General features: G+C 39.6%; 1 protein-coding gene across 5 annotated transcripts in view; it reads left to right on the forward strand.

The window, feature by feature from the left end:
• Window positions 1–8,345, forward strand: part of evi5b (ecotropic viral integration site 5b) — a 55,593-nt gene that overhangs the window by 21,193 nt on the left and 26,055 nt on the right. For all 5 annotated transcript variants that reach the window (XM_015057539.1, XM_015057535.1, XM_015057537.1 and 2 more), the window contains exons 3-7: window positions 1,396–1,585; window positions 7,077–7,298; window positions 7,394–7,468; window positions 7,563–7,688; window positions 7,773–7,916. In XM_015057539.1, the coding sequence (XP_014913025.1) occupies window positions 1,396–1,585; window positions 7,077–7,298; window positions 7,394–7,468; window positions 7,563–7,688; window positions 7,773–7,916 (757 nt within the window). The remainder of the gene's footprint in view (window positions 1–1,395; window positions 1,586–7,076; window positions 7,299–7,393; window positions 7,469–7,562; window positions 7,689–7,772; window positions 7,917–8,345) is intronic.

The raw sequence follows: 8,345 nt of genomic DNA on the forward strand, positions 1-8,345 counted from the left end.
TCCACAAATCCATCAAAGTCCTCCTCTTCTGAATCTGAATTGAACACCTGGGCGATCTCACCATCAAACATGCCAGGTTCCCTCTCATCATTGTCGTAGTCAGTCTCGTTGCCAGGTGGCTGTTCAGCAATGATTCCGGCTTTTGCAAAAGCTCGGACAACAGTTAAGGCAGATACATTAGCCCAGGCATCCACAATCCATTCACACATGGTGGCGTAACTCGCCCGGTGCTGCCTCCCCGTCTTAGTTAACGTGTGTTCGCTGTCTGTCATCCATCACTCCCACGACACTCGCAACTTCTATCTGAACGGCCTGTTTACACCAATGTCCAGCGGTTGAAGTTCTTTTGTTAATCCTCCCGGAATGACGGCAAGCTCCGAATTAGATTGCTTCACTTCATTTTTCACAGTAGCAGTGAGATGGGCGCGCATGGAGTCGCAGATGAACAGGGACGGTGATGCGTGGAAAAACCTATCTGGTTTTTACCGGAGGCGTATGCTGCAGAACTCGGACAACATTTCTCTGATTGGTTTATTGCTGCTGGCCTACGTACTTTATGTATTACGTAATGTCCTCTGATTGGTTTATCGCTGCCAGCGTACGTACTATACACGTTACAGCTCTCTGTGTCAGGGACAGATTTTGGAATTCAGTGCACACATAAGGCGCCCCGGATTATAAGGCGCACTGCTGATTTTTGAGAAAATTTGAGGTTTTAGGTGCGCCTTATAGTCTGGAAAATACGGTAATCTAAAATTGTACAAACAATGTATATATTTTGCATTTAAGATAAAAAAACTTAACCTTTTTTGTCTATATGTTCTACCCAGAAGTCCTCAAGTGACAGTTTTAGCTTCACCTGCTTCACATTCTGTTAAAAAAAGGGAAAAAGATCAGCCCTACATTGTGTTGATGCCAAGTCAAGCAGAAAGTGCTGAGCTTTTCTGCTCAGCTCTTTGAGTTGATAGATGATAGATATCATGTATCAACATAGATGATGTTTCTATCATCTATGTTGATGATAGAAATATTTATATACAATGTTTTAGAAAATGTTTGTTTTCTTGTTCATGACATAAATTGGAATTGTATTTTTGTAGACTAATAATATTGTATAAGCTGTTAAATGAAAAGTATGCATATATTTTTATCCGGTTAATCATCAAAATAACCAACTAAAATATTCAGTTCCGATCAGTTTATTTATGTTGCGCCAATTCACAACAAACGTCGTCTCAAGGCACCTTACGACAAAAAAGTCACTTCAGTTCAATCGTACATGGATTTCACTTGATCGTATTTGTCAAACACTGCAACTGCAACTAATAATAATAATAAATAATGCTTAGTTTCAGACCTAATTGATAACATACACCTCTGTATTTTTAATTCTAGGCTTCTGGAGACAGACAGCAAGTCTCTGCGCTCCATGAACGGCTCCCGGAGAAACAGCGGCTCCTCCCTGGTCTCCAGCTCCTCGGCCTCCTCCAACCTGTCCCACCTGGAGGAGGACACCTGGATCCTGTGGGGACGGATTGTCAACGAGTGGGAGGAGGTGCGCAAGAAGAAGGAGAAGCAGCTGAAGGTGAGGCTGGTGCGTTAGTGCCGAAGAGCGTTTACGGAGACACGCCTTCAGAGCGCCTCGCCAAGGTGTCCTTTCATCCAAACTCCGAGCTGCTGTCATGACAAAGGGTGGAGCATGTACAAGTGTGTGTGAGGTGGAACACACAGCTACTGTCACCACCAAGGGAGTAGCTGCGTTTCCGATGACCATAAAATTGCACCAGTATAAATGGCAGAAATAAACTTACGTAATAGAAAGAAGGCAATTTTGAAATAAGTCATGATTTTTGCTAAAAAGTTTTTGCGCTAAGATGACATGGTTTTTCAGCCATAACAAAGTAGAATAAAATTGTATTTCGCAAAACGGCAATGGAAACAATTCTTACTTCACATGAGTCATGTGGTAAAAAAATGATTAAGTTACTTTGATAGTATTTTTCCACCATTAAAAAAAACTAAATAAATACATAAAAATTTTACTACTGTCAAAAACCACAAGGAAGACGACAGGAAGTAGTAGAAGGATGATCGTTTGTGGTGTTTTTTTTTTGTTTTGTTTTTTTTCCAAACTATGTGCAGCTTGCTCCACCAGAGCTCTCACTGCATCACACAGTTCATAGGAAGTTGTGTGTCATTTCAGTGTGTTGAATCCATAGCTCCTCTGTAAAATTGGCGAATAAAATTTTCCCCAAATGCTGCTTACGTAGTCGCTCCCAAGTAGGCGGGGCTTGTTACTTCAACCCTGAATAAGACACTGACGTCTCCTCTGATTGGCTTACAGATGATTAGCTGAGTAACAATCTTATTCATGTGTGGTTTTAATTTAATTTCTTATTTAATGGAAACACCACATTGCAAAACTGTGTTTTTTTTTTTTTTCTTTGTTTTTTTTGTTTTTTTTTTACATCAGCAGCATATAGACAAATATTTGCGCATATTTGTATTGGAAATGCAGCTGCTGTGTTCTGTTGCCTTTGATTTCTCTCTCTGAGGCGCCAAACGAGTTTCCCTGTTGCGCTAACTTATAAACACACACATACAAAACAGCTCACGTAAGAGTGTGTGTGTAAACAGAAATCTTGTACAGCGTTTCAGTCTGGCTCCTTGTCAAAGCAACGAAGCAGCTGCCATCCTGCCCTGCACACAACCACAAAGGAGATCCTGTGTGTTTGATGGACAATCCGGGAACACTCAGGATGACAACCCTCACTGTTTCTCAGGTGTGAAAACGCAGTTATTAACGTGAAACTTTATGGAAATGAAGGGTGGTGATGATTTAGCTTTGAGACTAGAATCTATTTGGAAGCTGTTGCTAGCGAAGCTACTACTAACTGTTGGCATTGCTTTGAAACTAAAACAGGGCACCTGCTGTGCATCACTGTGTCGGCACAGTGCCGCAGGTGTAATATGCTTCCAAAATTCTTCTCCTCACTCTTCCATTAGTGCAGGGGTGTCAAACTCCAGTCCTCAAGGGCCGCTGTCCTGCAACTTTTAGATGTGCCTCTGCTGCACCACACCTGAAAAGAATAATTAGGTCATTAGCAAGGCTCAGGAGAACCGATCTACACAGGGAGGAGGTAATTAAGCCATTTCATTCCACTGTTTTTTACCTGTGGCACATCTAAACACTGCAGGACAGCGGCCCTTGAGGACTGGAGTTTGACACCCCTGCATTAGTGGAACAAGACATAGATTTTCTCACCTGAGTTCTGGATCTCTGAGCTACTACAGTTACGATGGGCCTATTGGCTATTTCTGTGATCAGTGCTCTTGTAACCCATGGTTAGCTTAGATGGATGTTCTTGTCTCAACTAATTTAAATGGGATCATTTGCAGTGTTTTAGGAAGCCCTGATCACTCATGTGGATGCTGACATTAACATCTCTGCTGCTGCTACATGGTTAGCATTGAGATGCTATTTTAGGTTTAAATAGCTTTGCTGATAACTAACTCCTTTTTGCACATCTTGAACACAACAGTAGTCTTTATTTATATTTATATATATATATATATATATATATATATATTTTTTTTTTCCCCAGTAAAAACTTCTAACAAAATCACTTTATGTACAAAGATACTGGTTGGAACTTTTCTGTTTGCACATTTTTGGTACACTTGTAAATCTGACACACAAGCAACATCCACTAACAGCAATGGGCGATAAAGCCACTTCTCTTGGCTTCCATAGGGTTAAAATTAAATCATTCAAGTTAACACGTTAAAGACCCGGGTCCAAAATCTAATACATTAAGAATAGAGTGGTTGTAAAATTAGCTAATACACAATAATACTGTTGCAAAGCACCATTTTTGATTAAAAAAATAAATAAATGAATAAATTAAAAAAAAAGTATATATATATATATATATATATATATATATATATATATATATATATACTCTTCCCCAATATGCTGTAAAGAAAGGAAAAGAACTCGACAACTCCGTCCATATCTCAGCCGTGTGGTCTCTCTTGTGATGCACATGCATTTTTGCTGACATTTACCATCTCACCCTGTGCCAGACACCACAAAAGCTCAAACTGTTGCAGTGTTTACTACAGTCATAGATAATTTGTCAGGCTATCTTCGTCCCGGCTGACCCTACAGTGTTGCCCCTGAACCTGTTATTTCAGTTCCTGACATTTTGATGCTAATTTTAGCGGGCTTGTTTTTACAGTAACTCTCTGCAGCCCTGTGATAATCATGTTCCATGTGACTGTCGGTAGTGCTTTGATTTAAACCCCAGGCCCAAAGTGGTCTTCAGAATAAATGTTGACCTACAATGTTTTATCGGGTCATAGATTTAACATAGCAGGAGAGACTCTAACATTCTCTGTAGGAGCAGATATTTCTTGTTTTTGTCACTCTGCATATAAATATTGAAGCGACACAAAGATCCACTAATTGTGTTTTTGTAATCCAGTAGATGAAGCAATCAATAAACTGAAATATGACAAGGATATTATTCAGACAGGCTGATTCCTCCTCAGAACTGCAGCTTTCTTCCTCTTGACTTCCAGAAAAATTCAGCGGTCATTGTGTGAAGGAAGGAACTTTGGTTATTCTGAACGTGTCAGCAAAATCTTAACTGTGGTACTGTTAGTAATTTTTTTAACATTTACATTAAATCTACTGCTGTTTAAACGGAAGCCTCTTGAGTAGGCATGAGCTGGTTAAAGGTATTGAGGAATTCCAAGGTTTGAAGCAGATATAGTTTCTAAACTGCAAAACATATTTTAACCTGCAGGTTAAAGTTTTTATAATGCCAGAGAAAGTTCTAGAGTTACCAGAGTTATTTTCTGCATGAGATGCGTTCGTTCTCTATTACCTTACCCCAATTGTTACTGCACTTTGTCTACCAGCTAGCGTAAGGAATGCTACAGTACGCTTCACAGTGAAGATGTATTTGGAAATATCTAAAATAATAAACCACCTAATATCAACTAGTGTGAAATTGAAAAATGTATCAATCAAACCCAAACAGGAAATGTAAAAGGTAGTATTATTTCACCTCTAATAATCATTGCATTATTTTACAATTAATTGTTGCTTTTATGTTTTAAATAAAAGCAATTAGTTCATATTATAGTTTTATTGTACTCATAAGTTCAGGTTTTAAAATATTGATTATATTTTAGTGCTGCATATTATTTAGTGTGAAGAGAGGGCAGAAAGCAGCTTTTGTTGAACAGTCGACATGAAGCCGCCCCTTATTCCATCACAGAACAAAGCACAGATTGTCTCAAGGGGAGAGGGAACCCCCCTGCTTGAACGCCTGGGTGGGGGGTGGACAGACCTCTGATCCAGATGCACCCTGGGCTCACCAGATGCACACACACATGCACACACACACTTAACCATTATGCGTTGTCATCACTGCAGGAAAGAGCAGCGCTCCCTGTCAGCACAGGAAATTGCTTCATCAACTTGTATCAGCAGTAATATACAGAAACAAATTACTTTAGAGCGCTTCATTGAAAGGATTGGGTTTGGTAGTGGATACACGGTTACTATGGGATACAGACACAAAGCTAAATCATATGAGCAAACTCTTGGCTTATCACTGTTATGAGAAACGTCAGCGTTCTTTCTCCATTATCTTACATTAAATTACTCTTCTACAGTTCCCCTTATCTGCATTCACATGTGAAAATGCAGCTCCGAAATGTGTATTTAAAATGAAGCTATTTAAAATGAAGCTAAACTAACAGCAGCTTTTACACGAGTCATGTGTTTCCTGTTGGAAAGATTTGAAAAGTGCACGCCTTAGCCAAATGATCCTCGGCTCTCTTTATTACTACAGTCGGAATAATAAACAGTGCAGCAGGGAAACAAATCCTTGTCAGGGTTCAGAGCGCCCACTGCAGGTGTGGGGTCACTTAGATTCCTCTGAGGGGAGCCGCTTCTTCAGAGAAACGGACTTGGCTCTCTTTGTCAGAAGCAGTCCATTTATTTCAGTGAATTGTTCTCTGTTTCTATATGGAATATTTGTGATTTTTACTAATACAACAATCTTAGTGAAAATCACAAAATAACTGCTGGAGAGATGCAGAGATCAAAAATTTGTGCCTGATTTTCAGTCTCTTTTTTTTTTAAAGCTTTAACCTTCACATACAGAGTATATTCACTAAGATGGGTACAGCTTTCAAATGTTTTTTTTCTACCACTATGGCTGAAAAAACAGCCACTAGTGAGGCTAGCTTTGCTAAAACAGCAATTCACTTTAATTCTAAGGTGGCGCCAACTCACAACAAATGTCATCTTAAGATACTTTATTTAAAAAATAATTTCAATTCAATCATACATAAATTATAAAAATGTATCATCAAACAGTACAATAAAGCTCAATTAATTATTCAAAGTAGTTTAAAAAAAGAGTAATAGAAAAAAGTGAAGAAAAGTGGTGAGTTTGTCCTCAGCAGCCTAAACCTGGAACTTCATGGTTACAGAAATGGCTCAGGATTACCTTGGTCAGTCTAACAGCTATATCCATGTATATTTCAGAGAATGTAGATTCTTGCCCTTATAGTTCTGTGCTCATATTTTCAACGAATCCTAAGACTCCTAAATGACGACATTTTAGAAAAATATGTAGAATTTATGGAGTTCTAAAAAAAAAGCTATTCCCAAACACATTGATCCTAAAATGTGACCAAATGTCCGGAGTAGTGGGGAGGACTTTTAGGAAGTAAGAAACTGTACTGCCATACTCTATTCAGCCTTCATGTTGTCTGCTGAAGATGTCACTCTTACATGTTGAGTGAAACCTCAGACATGTCTCAAAGTCGTAGATCATGAAATTTCTTGTTCTTGTGCTTCCTCTGACTTTATTTTGAACAAATGTACTGATATTAAAAATAACTTTATGTCGTCTTCCTTCACTAGCAACGTCCACACTGATGACCGTTTCTAGGTTTAGATACGGATACTTTACTGTCCAATAGCCTCAACATCAAAATAAATAAATAAATAAAACATCAGATTTTTCCTTGTTGTTGTCTTCCTGCAGGACCTTGTTAGAAAAGGCATTCCCCACCACTTCCGGGCAATAGTGTGGCAGCTGTTGTGCAACGCCCAGAACATGCCCATCAAAGATCAGTACTCAGAACTTCTAAAGATGACGTCGCCGTGCGAGAAGCTCATACGCAGAGACATCGCTCGCACCTATCCTGAACACGAGTTCTTCAAGGAGGACAGTCTGGGCCAGGAAGTGCTCTTCAACGTCATGAAGGTACACCTGCTTCTCACTCCAACAGCAATTTGAAACATAAAAAACTATTCAGAGAATATCTAATGACTGTTTTTTTTTGGGGGGGGGTCAATTAGGCCTATTCTCTGGTGGACCGCGAGGTTGGCTACTGTCAAGGAAGTGCGTTCATCGTGGGTTTGCTGCTCATGCAGGTAACAGTGCTACTGAAAACATATCCGTAAAATACCTTTGCAGTCGGCAAAGATTCCCGCAGGTGTTAATTAATTTAGTCTCGTTTTGTTCCAGATGCCAGAGGAGGAGGCCTTCTGTGTGTTTGTGAAGCTCATGCAGGACTACAGGCTGCGAGAGCTCTTCAAGCCCAGCATGGCTGAGCTGGGACTCTGCATGTATCAGTTTGAGAGCATGATCCAGGTAGGCACTTCATCTGGAGTTACAGAGAGAGAACGCTCTGGAGAAATCTGCTGTATGGACTGAATGATTTTTGTGGATTTCCAGGAGCAGCTCCCGGAGCTGCACATGCATTTCCAAGCTCAGAGCTTCCACACCTCCATGTATGCCTCCTCCTGGTTCCTCACCATTTTCCTCACCTCCTACCCCTTACCTGTAGCCACCAGGATTTTCGATATCTTCATGTGTGAGGTTAGTTAAAAGGAGCAGCTACCCACTTTCAATAAGAAATGCTGTTTATTGATGTTAGTCAGTTTACTGACTTTCTTCTATTCTAGAAAAAGTGCTTTTCACAAGACTTAGATTTTTCTCACATTAGACTTAAGACTAACGGAACTTTCAAGACAACTTCAATGAAAAAGCATGTTAAATAAGGTTAATATGAAAAGAAAAGTAACATGTTAATGCCACCTGCTGGACTTACAATGGCAGTGTGGTCTGATTAAGTCCCTTTAAAATAATATTAATATCTGTATTGGTTCAGATATTGGAAAAAATAATTGTACTCTAATTCTATGCTTTGTGCTCTGAGTGATGTCGTACTTCAATATTTATTTTACATTATAATGGGCTCTTTGCACCTCAGCTTCCGCGTTCGGGGTAAAGCGGCTCGATTGTTTC

This window comes from Poecilia latipinna, unplaced genomic scaffold, assembly GCF_001443285.1.
Source record: "Poecilia latipinna isolate Pla-1442-1.1 unplaced genomic scaffold, P_latipinna-1.0 Scaffold1470, whole genome shotgun sequence".
In the NCBI taxonomy this organism is placed as follows: Eukaryota; Metazoa; Chordata; class Actinopteri; order Cyprinodontiformes; family Poeciliidae; genus Poecilia; species Poecilia latipinna.